Source organism: Sinohyriopsis cumingii, chromosome 15 (assembly GCF_028554795.1).
Source record: "Sinohyriopsis cumingii isolate HCF-2022 chromosome 15, ASM2855479v2, whole genome shotgun sequence".
NCBI lineage: Eukaryota > Metazoa > Mollusca > Bivalvia > Unionida > Unionidae > Sinohyriopsis > Sinohyriopsis cumingii.
This window is the reverse complement of record NC_142975.1, coordinates 107,185,772-107,205,244: the sequence shown is the minus strand read 5'-3', so window position 1 is coordinate 107,205,244 and position 19,473 is coordinate 107,185,772. Positions and strand designations below refer to the sequence as shown.

At 33.5% G+C, this 19,473-nt stretch overlaps 1 protein-coding gene across 1 annotated transcript in view; it reads right to left on the bottom strand.

Moving 5' to 3' along the window:
• Positions 1–6,333: 6,333 nt before the first annotated feature.
• Positions 6,334–19,473, bottom strand: part of LOC149782434 (nephrin-like) — a 58,352-nt gene continuing 45,212 nt past the window's right edge. The window contains exons 5-6 of the mRNA XM_089935138.1: positions 7,567–7,902; positions 6,334–6,695 (exon numbers count right to left, since the gene is read on the bottom strand). Of these exons, the coding sequence (XP_089791264.1) occupies positions 6,334–6,695; positions 7,567–7,902 (698 nt within the window). The remainder of the gene's footprint in view (positions 6,696–7,566; positions 7,903–19,473) is intronic.

Here is a 19,473-nt window from a genome sequence, read left to right as displayed (position 1 = left end):
TTTACAATATATCATATACTCTGGGAGGACATTTTTATCAATTAAATAATATATACTTAGTTGTAACTGTATCTTACAGTAAAAATATCCTCGAGCAGTTTCTTGTTTAATATGATCTTTATAAATGGGTAATTTTAAGCAAAGCTGATACCTCATTTGCAATCTGCACAACAGGACTTTGCATTCCAAAAAGTATTATAATTTTACCATTCATGCATTCAAATTAAAACCTAAATACACCCACAATGATCCAAGTTGTTTTACAGTGTCAGGTAAATGCAGTATCTAATGTAAATTTGCTGACATATGCTTTTCACCATACAATACAGAGAATTAGCAAAAGAATTTTATAAGAAGTTCATATTATCTTAACACCATTTTCAAACTTTATACTAGAAAGAAGGCTGTTTCAAGATATGTGGAGTTTTGTAAATAAATCTAATTCATAAAAGTTTGAATTTGTTCCATTTATTTCTGATTTATTTTATATATAATCTCCTTTCTAATTTATCTGCAACCATTTTATTATCATGAACAGTATTCTTGACTGATCTGTAATGTCATTCTTCATGCAACATTCTTACAGCAATGAACCTTGCATTATATTGTGCAAGCTTGTTTTTTCATACAAGCTGCACATGCTTATTGTTTATTCCCACAAGTTTGCACTAGCTTGTTGTTAATCCTTGCAAGCTTGTATATATTTAGGATTGTGTAAGCTTTGAATATTTCTTCCATGTGTTTTTTCTTCAGTGCAGATTTGTGCAAGCTTGCTGCAAGGTTCCAAATACTAGCTTGCACATTAATAGTTTTCTCAAGCATGTCACAAGCTTGCTTGAAGAAATTATGATTTCAGTTGGGTTATTTTCACGAAATTATCTTTGTGGTAATTAATTATTTTAAAGAATGATGCATTTCACTAACATTATATCAGTGGCGTCACTAGGGCTGGTGTCACCCAGTGTGGTAACTCATAGTGTCACCCCCAAAGACCTCCTTCCCGCACAAAAATTCAAACATTATATAGACAGTCATTTGCAGTAACTCAGAGTGTCACCCCCATGAACCTCTTTCCTGCACAAAACTTAAATTTTGTTATAAACGGTAATTTTGGTGTCACCCCCCTCTGATGGTGTCACCCAGTACAGTCTGCACCCCCACACCCCTACTGCATTATATTATCCCTGTCTCATTCAGCGATTTGTTTTGAAGAATTCTTTAAACATTTAGGGGTAAGGTTTATTAAGTTTTAAACATACCTTAATTTTAAAAAAAAGATATTCAATTCAAAAAATGTTGTTCTTCTATTTTTAACAGATTCTTTGCCTCTAATGTGTCAAATATTGATACAAGTGAAAGAGTGATAATTTATTATTTAATACATTTACAAATAAAGAAGTCATGATTGTTAAATATATAATATACTTTGTATATAAAAACTATTGTACCAGACCAAATGCAAACTGTAACGAATAGTCAGTGTTATTTGTAGATTTTCTTTAATGCTATAAAATCTGTGGATTATCCTATTTTATATTTACAAGGCATTATGCTACATTGCTTTCTCTGATATTTGGTTAACTTCTACTGTGCAGGATTTGATAATTAGTTATGTCTTTGTAGTTTTATAACAATGACCATATTCAATATTGGATCTGCATAATTTGCACAAACTGGTCCGGTGGCCAAAGTGGTTAGAGCATCTGCCTCGGATGAGGGAAGTCATGGGTTCGATCCCAGGCCAAGTCATACCAAAGATTGATAAAAATGATATTAACATCTGCCTCCCTATGTGCTCAGTATTAAGGTGTCAGTGTTGGGACTGGTATTCCAGGTGTCACGATAATGTGACTGTTTGGACATGATGTTACATGTCTGTGGCATGATGTCCCAGTGCTAGACATCACCATAAACTGCCATACTGCATACAACGTACCGATATGACAGAAAACTTGTTAAAGCTTTGTTAAAAATCCAAATCACACACATACATAATTTGCACAAACATGAAAAGCACACATGGAAAGATGATTCCTATAAAACTTTGTGAACTGCTTTTATTGTTAATATTGATCATATTCAATTTTGTTAGCTTCTATTAAATTCTATCTTTAGTAATGGTGGTCATATTTGATGATGGCTCAGAATTGTTTACAAAACCTTGTGGCAAGAATGTTTTGAGTCAAATTTGGTCAGATTTACAATGTACTGAGTTGTTAATCATGGCACCCACATTTGATGGTAGATCGAAATTACGTATGCACGTTTGCAAGACCTACCAGTAGGGATGATAGCATGAGAAAACATGGATATTACTCTTCGTTTTACTAAAGTTCTCATTTGAATTAAAAATAGGCTATGCATTATCATGTTGTGTCTTAGCTTTTAGTCAAGTAAAACCACAGTTTAATTTTATATACTGGGCAGAGATCTGAGAGTATTGGAGTAATAGTAATCAATGCCAAATACTGATCCATTTTAGTTATTGAGAGCAAGTCACAAACACCGAAAGCGACTGTGAGATGTGAATGCTGAAAACATGTCCATAGATGTTACCACAGCTGTATGTCAAAAACTGGCACAAATTAGTCATAAAGAATGGCAAAGTCGTCAACACCCGAGGGGACACCATTTTCATTACCTACCTCTATTGCTACAGTAGCTGTTTTACCACATAAAGCGCTGAAATGGGAGTGAACACAATGCTGGCTGATTCAGACCAAATTACAGGTTGACTCAGTCCAAATGATTGGTTGATTCAGACCATGCAAAATATAATAAAAAGGCAACAGAAAACACAAATCTGATTTGTTTTTGTAGTTATATAGTAAGAGCATGTAAAATGTTGATTTTCAGCTCTTAACTTTACAATAGCTGGCTATTCATAAAAATGACTAGCTGAAACTGGACGAAATTGATATGAGCTTTTAGGTTTTTTAACCAAAGTAATTTTTTTGATGTTTACTACAAAGAAAAATTAATATCTTTAGAAACATTTTGAAATTTTTTATATGATGCCAGTACGTCTGACTTTTAACATCATCAAATATTAATATATATAAACTGGTCCTTCACTGTTATTGATTTCTCATGCAAATCATAGTTTGCATAATATTATATTTATCAAATACATGTTGTGTAAACAGTTATCCATGAATAACACATGATTCAAACTTACTTTACTGTTATCACAGAACATTTTTTGTCTGTTTTAATAAAACCTTGAAAGAGTAAACTGACTTGTATATTTCTTCATTCTAACCAAACATGAAGCAAATAATATTTAACATACATATTTCAGCTGAAGCAAAAACAAGATTCATTTAATGCTTGATTTCTGAATAGAGAGTTGTACATATTATCACAAATAATGTAATTAAAAATGCCATGTAACCAACGGTTACAACGTTATTTAAAGTCAACATTATATTGTTTGTTGAATAATGATATCGAATTCAGTAAATTGGAAAATGACAAAGTGCTTTTATTATAGTGGCATAAATCAAACAAGGATGCAAATTGACAATCAACAAAGTATTAAACAGACAGTTGTAATACACTGATACAATTAAAGCAGCAATGATTAAACATTCTTTAAAAATGGAGAAGTCATGAGCCCATAATCAGTCTCAAAATTTTTCAAGTGAGATAACATTTGTATTACATGATGATTTCTTTAAAAATTATAATCAATTAGAGATCCACGAACGATTAGCAGAATATAACATAGAATATTGATGTATGATACTGCAGTGAAGTAAACTGTAATTTGACAGGACCCATTTTCATTGTAGGCTATATATGCTTCTGGTTGCAGTATTAGCATATTTAGTGCAAGATACAGAATAAAGATTTAATTCTACATAAATCTACTAAAATCATTAAAATACTTACACCAATATATATATATATATATATATATATATATATATATATATATATATATATATATATATATATATATATATGGTCTTAAAATAGGCAATATAAATGCATGAGAAGCACCAAGCCTTGCAAAATGAAACAAATAATTTATTTCCCAAGAACACCAAGTGAAAATGTGAACAAAGAACTGTGGTATTGGAAGTTAAATCCCAATAATTCTAGAATTAAGACACAAATCCTAATAGTTAAAGTTCTGAATAAACTTCAGTGGAAATCCAAGTTAAGTCCAATGCTGAAATGTTGATAAAACAATCAAACAATGTACAGGATCCTAATTTGAAATGTCAGTATAAATTTGAGTATCTATTTCCAGGAATGTTATTTTTGCAGAGCATTTTGTTCTTCCTGAGAAGAATCACTTGAATTAAATAGTTTGAAGAAATAAATTCCAGCCCAAATTAAATGCTGGACACAACATAATTGATTCTGCTAAGTTATTAAAGCATGATAAAATAATCTTTTCAGAAAAAAGATTATGCTGTCTTCTACTTGACCTCAGGTCACAGCTAACATTTTCTAAAAAAAACTATTATGTAATGAACAATTTCAGTCTGGAAGGTTCTGAATGTTTATAAGATAAATGTTAGTTATAATCAGAAGCTCTCTTTACAGAATTTAAAAAAAAACAAACAATGCTGGTCAAGTAGAATATGATCTTGATTTTGCACAAGATTAAGTCCAGCATACAATGTTTCATTACAATAGCATATAATAAAATAAAATAAAGATATATAATGCTACTGAATAAATATATTTACATATGTTCAGTTAGATAAAGTTAAATAACACATTGTTAATTAGAAACAATAAATAAAACGCAGTGCTTTAAAGAATGATCAGTAAATATATTGCATCTTTAACAGAGAAAAGCACATTTTTGTTATAATTTGTTTATTATAATTACTAAACAGTCCATATGATGCCAACAGGATATGAACATATGATATTGAACTGAAGTAAATCATGAATGTGACATAAGAATAGTTTAATGCTTTAATATACAAGTGTTATTTAGTAGAATATAATGTAATACACTATGCAGGATATAAACATATATATATATATATATATATATATATATATATATATATATATATATATATATATATATATATATATATATATATATGACTGCAGTGTTAGTATTTTTCTATTCTCTTAATAAAGATTCATTAATTTCATTTGTATACAAGATAGGGTCATTATCTTGTTTCATTCTTATATAGGACAGTGCAATTATCTCAAACAAAATTGGTGTCTTGTTTCCTTAAATTAAATTTTGAACTGCTCAACATACCTGGGAAATGTGTGTGTGTGTGTGTGTGTGTGTTCGTGATATGGATTTTTAACGTAGCTTTAACAATTTTTCAGTCATATCACTATAATGTCTGCAGTATGAGTTTATAGTGATGTCTAGCACTGGGGCATCATGTCTCGGACATGTGGCATGATATCCCACCCAGTCACATTATCCTGACACCAAGCCGACCAGCCCTAACACTAACCTCTTAATGCTGAGCACCAGGCGAGGCAGCTGTTACTACCATTTTTGTAAGTCTTTGGTATGACTCAGCCGGGGATCGAACCCACAACCTCCCACACCCAAGGCTGATGCTCTAACCACTAGGCCATTGGAGTGGTCTACCTGGGAAATAGTAAGATATATCATATTTTAAACAACTGTAAATGTCACATTTAAATCTAAGACACAATTTCTTGGTATTTCACACGATCCTTTTCAGCCTGTAATATGGTCAGAATCAGCTTGACATTTAGTTGTAATAACCCTGTACTTTGTTACAAATAAACTGGGTCTGACAAATCCATGATCTGGACTTGGGTCACAATTATCACTTTCTGTTCAGTTCCAATGAATGTAGTCCCAGTCTATTTTTAGGGTATAGTTTCCTCTCTCATTATTTTGGTGACACAAGAGTTAAATTCAAGCATATTGATTTAAACAATTCTGTGAGTATAAGCCAGTTGAGTAAAAGCCAGTGACCCAGTCAATAATTCAGCCTTCAATCATATCAGCAACCCTGAATATGAAATAGTCAGCAACACATGGCATACAACAGTTGACAACAGGATGACATGGGCAAGATCCTGAGAACAACCTAGTTGGCAACCAGGATTTGAGGATACAATAAAATCCCACTGGGTCTGAGATCAGTCATATTCTGGAGTTCCAAACCACAGAACAAATACAGCAGGCATTTCACATGTTACACAATGTAAGCCAAATAACACTGTTTGGATTTTACATTGATAAACATTAATATGATGAAAAATGTTTATTAACATACACGAATCTCACCAAAGATTATGGTATATATCTCACAGCTGAAAGCCTGAATAATATCACAGTTACTTTATCAATTATGTAATTCAGGTAACGGTAAAGACTATTTCCTTAAAGAACTCACCTGTTTCAATGTAAACTGGAACTTCCTGTGAATACATTCTTATATTTTTCTTATTGACAGAAAACATTCTGAAGACATATCTGCCTGGCTGTAGCTTCTCAACTGTCACATGAAATGTTCCATTAGGAAGTCTGTATCTCTCATCCATCTCTGATACTCCATTTATACTCGTGTTTTTCCAGGATTCATCCAGACTTCCTGATGGTTTAAATTGGATTGTAAATGTTTGCTGATATCCTCCGTTGAACCCAGGAACAAAGTAAAATTCCATGTAGTGTCCTACAAACTTGTAGAAGTAAAATTGCTCTACAGGGGATGGTGGTGCTGAAAGAAAATCAATTCTTAAATAAAGTTTTGTTTTTAAATCTAACTACAAGCAATCCTCTATGTATAGTGAAGGAGTTTGCCTTTGAAAAAAATGGTACTCAGCCACTATGATCTTGAGTTTGAACTTATGGCCACAAAACATTCAATATTTTAAAGGCATGTACTCATGTTTCTCAAAGTATGTGGTCTATAACCAAGTTATAGTTCTATTATGCAATAACAATTTTTTTCTTTTTTTAGTCACAGTGACCTTAACACATGATAAACTTTTGTAACCCGCATGTAAATCATCCACATAGCTGGAGAGAATAAACAATTGAGAACTAAACCTTTTGTGCAGAAAAGCTCTTTTTCTTCTTTCAATAAACTTACCTTGACATTTCAAGTTTGGAATCAAAGTGGATAGGGTTTGTATTTTAGATGTCAATGACACAGATCATATCTCAAAGGAAAGCCAGTAAAAATTAATTACAATAGTTTAGTAGTTGACCTTAGAAAATATGAGACTATCTATAGTGAAGTTGAGGCTCTGGACACATGGCAAGGGAATCCAACATTTTGAGAGTTCAGAGTCCTAGATTCCTTATCCAGAAATAAAGTGGATAGTCCATAGTAATTTACTTTGATCTGCATTATACTAACAGTTTTCAGAATGATGCAAGAAAATACTGATCATGTGCAAAACAAACTAGGGCTACAAGATAATATGAAGTAAGAAACTAAAACGAAACTAATTTAATTAGTTTTGGAAGAAACTGAGCATAACAATAATAGCTAAAATAGAAATATATATTCAACCAGCTTCTTCAGATGAACGGTTTGGTAAGCATGCATGTAACTACAAGCAATCCAATGCTATCAAGCTTACCTAATGCCTGTAAATGGACATTTAGATTTGTGGTTCCCTTGTTGTTGTATAGTACCAATTTATATTGACCAAAGTCAGACTCCTGAAGGTGACTGTAGTGAAGAACTGCTTCCATTCCTTGAAGAACTACAGCAGTGTTGTGGAAAATTGTGGATACATTGGCTTCTGTGTGGTAAACCTGTGTGTCTGTATCATTGGCTATTGGAGTGTTGTTCCATGTCTTGAAGTACTTGAGGTCAATTATCGAAGGGTTGCTGAAGTAAGGTACCCTTATACTGGCAGACATATTGGTCTCCCCAATAAATGCTGTATCACTGGCAAAAGCCACAGGAACACCTTAAATATTAAATGTACATAATGTAATGCAACTAGCACAAAAAGGTACAATTATAAAGAAGTTAAGCATAATACTATCATAGATATTCAATGCTAAAAACTGAAGTTCAATTTTATAAAATGTTAAATCTTGGAAAAGATAAGCTTAACCTTGTACCCATATCATATGAAGTGTGAAAGCAAAATAATGGCATTGTTGCACCACAATCTGAGATATACTTTGCAAATGATCAATATAAAATTTATATTTGAGTTCTTATTTCAGTTTGTCCCAATTATGACCACATCATTCGGTTAAATTGCATATGTAACTTGTGTTTATATAGATTTTGACCCCTATATCAGTCTATTTCGGGAACTTATGCAGCTTTACTTAATTTCAGCAACTGTTTTTATAGAAAGACCAATGTAAATGCTGTTATATGTGCTTATATTTCACTATGGTACATGTATTCTTAACCCTAGGAAGAACTTTTCTGTCAAAAGCACTGATTTATATTCAAGCAAATAGACAAGTTTTATTGATTTAATATATATGATAGTTTTGGACACTTTCACCTTTGCTGCCGGACGACACACATGTTTTAGCTACCATTTGTCAGTGTACAATTCAGCTAATATCAATACAGGGCACACATTTGTAGTGTACCTGATCTGGCGGCTATGTTTGAAAAAATGCTAATCCATGCTCTAGAGGATATTTCTTATTATTTTCTTTATAGTTTCTGTATAAATATTTTGAAGCATTTGAATGTGGTTTTGAACTCAAAATTATAAATAATAGTTTCTCAAAGGATCCGATACTCTATTGATCACACCAACTTTCTAGAACTTCTTTTAAAGTGTTGAGTATTGAAACCATTTCTGGTAATATTCGGCAATAGCAAGATTATCAAATTAGCTGCTGTGGTGGACAGATAGGTTGTCAATGTGGTACAGTTTGTATTTAGGTCCAAACAAACAACAAGGGGTGTAGGTAAGATTTTTCAAAATTACTGATATTGTGTCATATTAGAAATAAGATTGTAACCATTTTCATTTAATTTCTAACAGATATTATAAGAAGTCTTTTGGTGAAAACCCAGTGCTAATACGACTTTCCATTCAGGAGGAGTAGCATCAATAAAATTTTCAAGATGACTGATGTGACTGTCATATGCATGGCAGATCAGCACCGTTGCCACTTAACACTAAGAAGACATCATAAGAAGTTTGTTGTAAAAACCCCATGTTAGTATGACTATCCTGAATCAGAAGAAGTTGCAATAGCAAGATTTTTAACATGGCAGTTGTGGCAGATACACAGGATGTCTGAGCTGTAACATTTTCATATGGACACAAATTGACTATCAGATAAATGTGTGCATCACTTTCCATGGAAGTCATCCAAGTAGATGTGGGGACTTAAGTGATGCCAACTTGTTGTCACGGAATTGTATTAATTCTTTAATTTATTAAATACATGTACTCGGGTTTTGCTTTTTGTGTACAATGATACCCGAGGGGTCTTTATGTATGTTGCCTTGTATTTTGAAATAGTGAGTTTGATTCATCCTATGCCGCACATGCGAAGTGCTCTCGATGGGAAGAACTGAATGCCTTCAGTGCACAGACTATATCTGTGTATAAATACATCACCGTAGGTAAAACTTGACAGTCAGCGGTCTACTTTAAGGACTTGCCCATTTTCAGATATAGAGCTGTCCAGAGTGTCTGTAGTGTCCAGAGTGGCTAGAGTGACCAGAATGACCCGAGCGTTCAAAGTTATCAAAGTGATCGAGGTCCATGTGGTGCAAGCTGTAAAGCCAACCAAAGGAATTAACCATAGCAGCTGTGAAGCTGAACTGTAGCAGCCATGAAGCTGAACTGTAGCAGCCATGGAGATGAAATAAAGTGTGCATATAATCTTTTAGCCATGGGCTAATTTTGGGGTTCGTAGAAGCCATTGTATCTTTCGTGACAATAAAGATAGTTTGTATATATGTCCCATTTTGTTTGCATAATTTCATTATCTAAGTGAATTAATTTTACTACATGAATAAAATTATACATTGTTTACTAGCTGAGTAAACTATATCCATCTTTTCATTGTGAAATCACTGTGAACCATTCACCCTTTGTCTTTGTATTTTGTGAAGTAATTTATTTGTATTTTTCATTATTAAGTCTGTCCGTTTGTATGTTAATTAATCCAATATTTGGATTATGTATACACGCACATATTCCTAATTAATTCCTCATTCAAGTCATTCATTATTAAACATTGTATTTATATCATCGTTAAAAGTGTCCTGTTGTAAATTCGGAAATCCCACCGACTATTTTGCTACACTTGTGTTAACCGATCAGTGAATAATTGACAACAGATCAATCCATGAAAAACAAGAGTCCCAAGTGCTTAAAAGTGCTTACCTTAATAACATAAATGAATATTTGACTATGGAAGCTTAGATAGCATTGGAACTGACAACTATACTCTAACGCATTGATCATCTAAATTAACCTATTCTTCTATAGTTCAAAAATTGTTTTCAAAATATAAAGGCATATTAAAAAAGTGTAGATATTGCTCATAAACAAATTTCTCCAAATCTTGGTGTTATTTAACCATGTACCATGCTGTGTTGAAACTTAAGGAGAAACAGGGCGGCTAACAACTTCATCAAATAAGATGCAACAACAGATGTCCCTTATTACAGAACCTGAAATCCCAGTGATACAAGAAAATGTACCAAGTTCAAACAAAATCTTATCAAAATCTATCAAGAGAGCAGCTAGAAAGTCACAAGATTAGTCAGTCAGAAACAAGACACTCTCATAAATATGTGTAGATATTGCTCATAACCAAACTTCTTCAAATATTGCTAATACTAATGCATTTGCCAAGTATTATCAAAACTGGATGCAAAATATAGTATCTAAAGAGACCTAAGACACCTGAATGATGCTAGGTATTTTACCAATACTTATCAAAATGTTTCCAAACAGAGGAAACAAACACCAATACTTATCAAAATGCTTCCAAACAGAGGAAACAAACACCAATACTTATCAAAATGCTTCCAAACAGAGGAAACAAACACCAATACTTATCAAAATGCTTCCAAACAGAGGAAACAAATACCAATACTTATCAAAATGCTTCCAAACAGAGGAAACAAACACCAATACTTATCAAAATGCTTCCAAACAGAGGAAACAAACACCAATACTTATCAAAATGTTTCCAAACAGAGGAAACAAACACCAATACTTATCAAAATGCTTCCAAACAGAGGAAACAAACACCAATACTTATCAAAATGCTTCCAAACAGAGGAAACAAACACCAATACTTATCAAAATGCTTCCAAACAGAGGAAACAAACACCAATACTTATCAAAATGCTTCCAAACAGAGGAAACAAACACCAATACTTATCAAAATGCTTCCAAACAGAGGAAACAAACACCAATACTTATCAAAATGCTTCCAAACAGAGGAAACAAACACCAATACTTATCAAAATGCTTCCAAACAGAGGAAACAAACACCAATACTTATCAAAATGTTTCCAAACAGAGGAAACAAACACCAATACTTATCAAAATGCTTCCAAACAGAGGAAACAAACACAAGCTCAGATATTCAAATACAAGAATTTCACATTTATATCCTGTTTGTAACCACATGCATTTATCATTTGATGATATACCATGACTCATGAAATTATGCCATCTATCCATTCAAACCACAATTAATGGGAACTTTTTGTTCATATATAAAACTATATATTTCTTGAAATCATTTCCCTTCTTCTTAGATGTAAAGAATGGCATTTGCTTTAAAGAAAAACACTTAATAAATTTTATCAACAATTTCCTCGCGATAACAAAATGAAGAATGTAACTAAAATCATATAAACTAATGCATGTCCTTTTCAGCCATTAAAAGCCTTTCGGTTGATGCTACTGAAACCCTTGTGTGCTCCTTAGTACCTTGAAGACTGAACTATTGTAATTCACTCCTATATTTCATTTTTTGGGGATTAACATTAAATAAATTGGTTTCTATATGATTGTTATTCAAAAGCAATGTATGGCCACTTAACAGAAATAGCATCTCCTATAAAAAGTAATGTGATCAAATTTTCCTGACAAGTATGTTTTACATGAAATACTTGATAGTGTAGGCGTCAGTCTTTGCAATATTGGTTTAATATAAGTCTTATTGTTGATCAGATGAACAGCTGATTATTTGCTTTCAAATGTTCTCAGGAAATGTACTCATTCCCTCATTTTGGCTATGCAGGCAAAATTCTGTCTGTGGCAAGTAAAACGTTACAAATACGTGTCCCTAGAGGTAGCTTCACAGAGAGAATAAATATGTGTGCAGTTTCTACTGTTTACAAGTTCTTAAGTTTAGCATAGTTTAACTTTAACGAGCATCAATTAGTGATTACTTTGCCTATTTTTCTTACATGTTAGCCTAGTACACTTTATGTTCTTTATACATATATACCTGATGCAAACTGATATTAAAAGGAGTCCAAATCATGCAAATTTTATGCAGCTAGTACACCACCTGTTGTATTTATTATATATTTTTCAAAGGTATTATGCATTAGAAGGCCTTGCAAGTGTCAAAACATAAAAAAGGAGTATAATTTATTTTAGCTTTTTTAGTATCTTCCTTTGCAAAACTATAAAATATAGGTTGTGCTGGGCAGCGCATGTGGTCTTTTGGTACGTGCATGTAATATAGTGTAGAGTACTGCATTGTGTTTAGCAAATATAGTGAAATTATGTCAGTGATACCATAATGTATGTTTTGTTTCTTTTTTAAAGCAAATTTGATATTTTGATTGAATTGTTCATTTCTAGATGTTTTTATCAATTATGTTTTATGTGGACATTATAGGTGACCAATGCACACTTACTGTTTGACAAATAATTCAATGGATATAACAATGCTTAAATCGTTTTCAAAATCACTTTATCAAAGATTATTTGGATATATGTCACCAGTTGATAATTTCTATTTAAATAGATAAAATAAATGATCTGAAACAATTCAGTTGTAAGTATAACTAAATTATAACAAACAATCCAGCTTTCATAATTGGTGACGTGTTAGGAGAGACTAGCCTGTTAGAATATCAAAGCAATACAAGGAAATTTTACGTATTTTTGATAAAATTATCTACTGAACGTGTCTGAAAGAAATCTAGCTGAATTTTTTCAGTTCATACTGTTTAACTTAAACATCCCTCTTCCCCTTAAAACTCTAATTCCAAAACCCTCATAAATCCATATATGTCTATATTGTACATACATGTATCTGTCTTTGCTTTTGTAACTATATATGCATTACAACCTTTCATTTTCTTGCCCTCTACATTTACTATTTACATACAGTATTCTTTGTTAACTGCAATTATTACACAAAAGAAAAAAAAAAACCAAAAGAATTTTTATATAAAATCTGAAACAATTTAGTTAAAACATCCAGTATTTTCATAGCACAATTTTAATTTCCTGGTCAACTAGACAAGGTGACATGCATATAATTTGCATATAATTTGTAAAACTCCGAATATGATACCTGCTACTAATGCGTTGCTAAATTTACCAATTAGGAGGAAGGTATATATCCAAAAACAAAAGCTGTTATAAGAAAACAATGCCCTTCCTCTTGCAGCAGAAGAGTTCAGAGTAAGAACGGTAGATGACCTGGCCACACGCTATATTGTCATGAGGGGAACTAATGAATTTATTCCTTCTCTCTGGTCCACCAAAGATCGAAGATTAAATCATGAAAACTAGCATGAGACTACAAGAAGTTTTGTTTCTTAAGGTCATCCAAAGAGAAGCAAGGAACATTTCAAGTAGGCACATAATGCACATGATGCAGTAGTAGCCACACTACAATTCTCATTAAAGAAAGGTCCCTTATGGCGAGATAATGAAAAACTAATCTAAAAGTGAGGACAAATCCTTTTGGAAATGGTGCCTGCCAAAATATCACAGGGACATTTGTGGGTTAGGAAAAGACATTTTTAACTAAACATTTTCCCTTTAGGAAAGTAAAATTAAAACGTAAGACCCTAAATAAGTAGTGAATCTATCGCTCAGCACAGATACGATTAAGACTAGGAATATCAATAGAAATGGGAGCTACCGCAGGGCACTGATTCTAAGCCAGAAACTAGGGTCACCAAATAGGAATGGAATCATAATTACCAATGTACTGTAAACAACCCTTTTTCACTCCTCCTCACTGGTGACATTGCGAGGCAGAAGAATATATTAAGGGTGGGGTTCCCAAAGCAAGATTCACTCAAAGGTTCATATGGGGATTATAATAATGTTCAAATAACAAAAAAAAGTTCCATCTAGGTGATAATGAGCAAGATCGGAAAGATGAGAGTCCAGCTCAAAAGTCTAATCCTCTGAGGATGTGAGATTATTAGAAACGACTACCTTGTAGCTCTATGCAATAGAAACAGAACATTTTCTCTCATCTTGAAAAAAGAGAAACTGTAACTGCATTTGAAGAAGAGAAGTTAGGGTGAACAAGTTTTGTACTGCACCAATAATACAAAATTCTTCACTTTGCATTATATAAATAAACTTTGGAAGTGGATTGCCTTCTAGCCTGAATGATGCAATTGGCAACCTGGTCTGAGTGGATCAATTGTTAGAGGTGTACCAAAAATGAAGATGGAGAAATTCTATGGTTTGTAGGAGACACCTCCTGTACAGTGCGACACCAAATCCTGCATCTGCGGTTAATCCCCTGGTATTATCTAACACCAGGTTGAGAAACTCACTGAAACATAACCATTGTGGTGATACAGGAGCTATGGGATTGGGCCAGAGAGATGTATAATTTCATGGAGAATATTTTGAATTATTTTGATACATGGAAATGAGAATGCATACAGCAAAAAAAAATCATACTGAATGAGGCCGACACTCATGCGGGCACTCTCTTTGGGCACTGGAGAAACATAAAAGTGATGCCTGTCATTCAGTCTCATATGATCTCTCCCGCAGTTGAAAAAGCACCATTGCTAATAATTGGAGCAGATACCAATCTATGAGGATCATACAGCCCCATCTAAACAAGCTGTCTGCCAGGATATTCCCTTTGAACCCATTAATGCAAATTATGTGAGTAATCTCTTCTGAGTCTGTCCATGGGAACCAGATCAGCAGTCATGTTCAGAGTTCCCAGCAAAGGTGAGCATACAATTAAGTCTTAGCCATAAGTGAAGCATTGAAGAGCACAATCAGAGCAATCCTGTCTGGTGAGAATTATCCTGCCTTGATTGGTGTAGAAATTTGTCATGGAAAATAGTGGATTTGTCTTCTTTAGAATGGAGATTAGACCTGAAAGAAGTCACAGTAAACAAACGAAGGTATAACTTAACTGAAATACTGAAGGATCGAGATATGTAAAAAACTAAAATAAACCCCATTGACAACAATCACTTTAGTAATGGTTTTGAAGCAGAGGCAGCAGAATGGAAGCTCCTGAAAATGAAATACATCCACAAAATAACCAGTTTTTTCATGTGGGGGAAGGAATAGTGGAATTTGAATGTAAGCATAGTGCAGATCTTTCGAGCTCACCCAGTCATAGTGTTCCTGGACGAGGCAGTAGGCCTCATCCTGGAGTTTTCTTCAAGAAAAAATAACATCAATAGATCAAAATATCTTGGAACAATCACTTTCCTTTTCTTTCAGTTGCTTTATTCTGAGGAAGATTGTATGCCTCTTCTCCTAGGTGTACCAGTTAGGACTGGTGAAGGAAAACTGGGGATATATGATAGAGGAAGATGTTCTCAGAAGTGAAAATGATATCACTCACTTTAAGCTGAATAAACCCACACATCATTGATGAAGCCAAACTTTTGAAAAGAAGGTTAGTCAAGCACCTACAAGAACTCATGAATGGAAGATGAAGGAGATTTGAACTGGAACAATATGTTTGTTTAATTAAGCTGGCCCTGATTGCAACAACTGTCCAGGAGGTTCCCTTAGTCAGTCAGAATGTGCTTGCTTCCTGACTAGTTTTATTGCACCTGGAGATTCGGTCAGAGTCCACTATTGCTGACACCTGAAATCCTGCTATGCTGTGGAGGGCATGAGATCTATGAAGAATATCTCGATCTCAAGATGTATGGCTTTTAACAAGACAACAGATGACTTCGAGATGAAGCAGAGAAGCTCTGACAAGAGCACTAAAGAATAGTGAGCAATTGTGCATGAACCAGTGAATAATAAGCAGGTGATATGTATATTCCACATACTTTTTCTGCATTTACCTACATCCTACAACATCTCTGAAAGAGAAAAAATACAAAAAACAACAGGACAACTGTAAAATGAAACAAGGGTTCATACTATTAACATAAATGCCAATTATTAAGAAGGGACTAAAAGCGAACAGAACACAACATCTCATGAACAAGGTGCGAAAGCCTTCAAAAGAAGCAAAAAGAAACACAACGTACTCAGATTATACCAAGGACTGAACGGAGAATTTTACTGATTCAACATAACAAGATGTAACACAGGCCAAAAATGTATTTCAAAATGACAACATTATGGCATTTCAAAATGTTAACAAAGATAAATTTGTATAAGCTCTCCAGGCACAAATGTACTTGCAGAATATCCATGGAAACTGAAGAGGTATTCCATATGTTGGCTATGGTTAAGGACTCAGGCTGATACCAAGTTTGTTTGAATTATAAGCCTCCAGTTTTTAATGGGAGGAGGGTATGCTTAGCTTGGACTTGGGACCTGGTGTCCTTGAAAAAGTAAGCAATGTAGTAGCATTAGGAATCTGTTCAAACACTTAGCAATTAATTTTGCATAGAGTGCATCCTAATTCATTTCACCTATTCAGTCTAGAGGATTTAGTGCAGTATTGCCCCTTAACATGACACAACTATGCTGTACGTGGCAAAAGAAATGTTGTTGTTGTTGTTCTAGGATTTAACGCCATTTTTCAGCACAAGATAGGCTATACATGGCGGCCAGTATAACTGGTGGAGGAAGAACCCTGGAATACCCAGGGAAGAACCACCGACCCACGAGAAGCTACCGGCAGGCTTTCCCACGTACCAACATTAGCCGAGCCTTGGACTCGACAGAGGTGAGATGGCAGTGATCCGTAACGGAGAGCGCTTTAGACCACTCGGCCACTCGGGGCCCCCCAAAAGAAATGTAAGAATATTAACATCCTGTAATGCTTTAAAGATGCTAATACTTAAACAAATTGCTAATTAGTGCATTTTACAAAGTTAACTACGAACAATACCAAATTTGTTTACTTTCTTAAAGTTCTATAGCATAATCTGCCTAAACATGCAACTGCTATTATTATTATTTTTTCCCTAGCATCACTAATATGATCCTGTCTATGATCCTGTCTATAGTCCTCTTGCACCCATTCTAGACTTCTAAGCTCAACATTTACCTTGTAATAACTGTCATCTGTTCTTTCCTTGATGTGAAAATGGCTATTATAATTAAAAAGGAAACGAACTGTTTATTCAGACGTATTAATTTTCAATGGAATATTACCTGCCACAAGAATCAGATCATGAATATAACCAACCACCAAAACAGTACTGTATCTATGCAAGGAAGATATTAAAATCTCCAAATAAATTCGCACACACATCACCAACAAAACATATAATACATATCTTGTGCGCTTGCATATTATTGTTTACCATTGTTATCCATCATTTTATCACACATTAATACACCTTCACTCATAACAATGAAAGCCTTTGAGTTACTATGTTTCATTATAAATTATATTCCAACCAAATGTGCTGATTTAAAATTTGAATGAACATGCAATTTCATTAGAATTAATCATTCCTGCTTTATGGGTGATTTAAATAACAAAATGTTATGTAAACTGTTATGTATATCTATACTGTATGCTTCACATTTGTCCATGACTGTAGAGTGTAAGGGTCATTTTGTAAACAACAAATTACTAGCTAACTTTTGTCAAGAATTTGAGACCTTACTTTAATGTTTATTTGGATCTGAATTCAGGACATTCATTTGTCCAATGGAAACATCATGTTCTAACTGATCTTTGTCAGAAATTAAGCACAAAGACCTGGCCTTCCTTATGAATTTAATGGAAATTTCCATCAGAATTCCAAAGGAAACTACAATTCACTTGTAAATGACCTAAGTCCTTGGAATTTTGTTGTGTTGAAAGTCTGTGTATAAAAGAAGTCCAAGTGAGCAATTACTAATTCTTAATTTGACATCAGTCTAGTGGAATCTATTTTATTTGTGTTCAGATATTTTTTTGAGCAATTATTTATTTAAATTAATCATTATTATTACACAGCGCTATTTAACATTTTGAACTAAAACACTTTTGGATTATTGCAAATTCATCCAAAAACATTCAGGATTTTTAAAAATTATTATATGTAAAGACTGGCAGCACATCAGCATGGCAAAATGCACGCGTCTATAGTCAGTGCACATGCGGAAAGCATTATCTGGTTGCGGAACAAGTATAAATGGTGAACTCCAGTCACTTTTATTTCGTTCTATGAAATCATTCTCCAGCAAATACTGAATTTCTTTTTTCAAGTATTCCTGTTTGAGAGGGTTCATCCTGTACGGGAGCTGTTTCACAGGTGTGGAATTTATAATTTCAACATCATAGTAGGTTTTATTTGTTCAAGTAGGAACATATGGAAATAATTGCTCATACTCAAGTAATAACTGTTAAGTTCATTATTTTCTTGTTGCTGCTAATGTGAAACATTCTGGTCCAGACTTTTCATAATTTCTGAATTCCAGAGATTTGTTACTCAAAAATCAATACAGTCCGATTGCATTCCCTTACTTAAATCCTCGCTGAGTCTGAGTGGGACATGTACAACTAAATTAACTGCACGATTAACCTGGCTATCTCTATCAACATACTCCTTTAACATATTTACATGGCAAAGTTGCTTTTGTTTTCACCTCCCAACAGTATTGATGATATAATTTAAATACTTATTTTCTTTTCAAGAGTGTAATGACCATAATACTTAGCCCGAAGAAGAGTTTGTGGTACGGGGAAGACAGCCAGAACTCTTATCACCAGAGTGAAAGCTCCTTTCATTTGTATTATTATCATAACTTAATTTCAGTTTTGTCTGAGTAGAGTGCAGATTAGTTCTTGTAAACTCACAAGCCTTTGGCAACTTATACTTACAAACGGAAACATTCAAGAAGATTAAATTCTGCATCTTCATTAGAAAGAAGTTTCAATTTTTTACAACTTCAATGGTACAAGCACAGTATGTCCAAAAACTAGTTAAAAGGGACTAAATCCTAAAGATTCTTGAACTGATTCCCTTACAGCAAACAATATCAAATGAACGTCTTCATCCCAATATTTTCCTTTATCATAACAATATGACGAAATCATATTTTTCAAAGTCTGATAAAATCTTTCTAAAGCCCCTAGGCTCTGAGAGTGATAGAAGACTTGAATTGTTGGATGCTTAATTTGTACATAACTTGCTGAAAAAAATCCACATA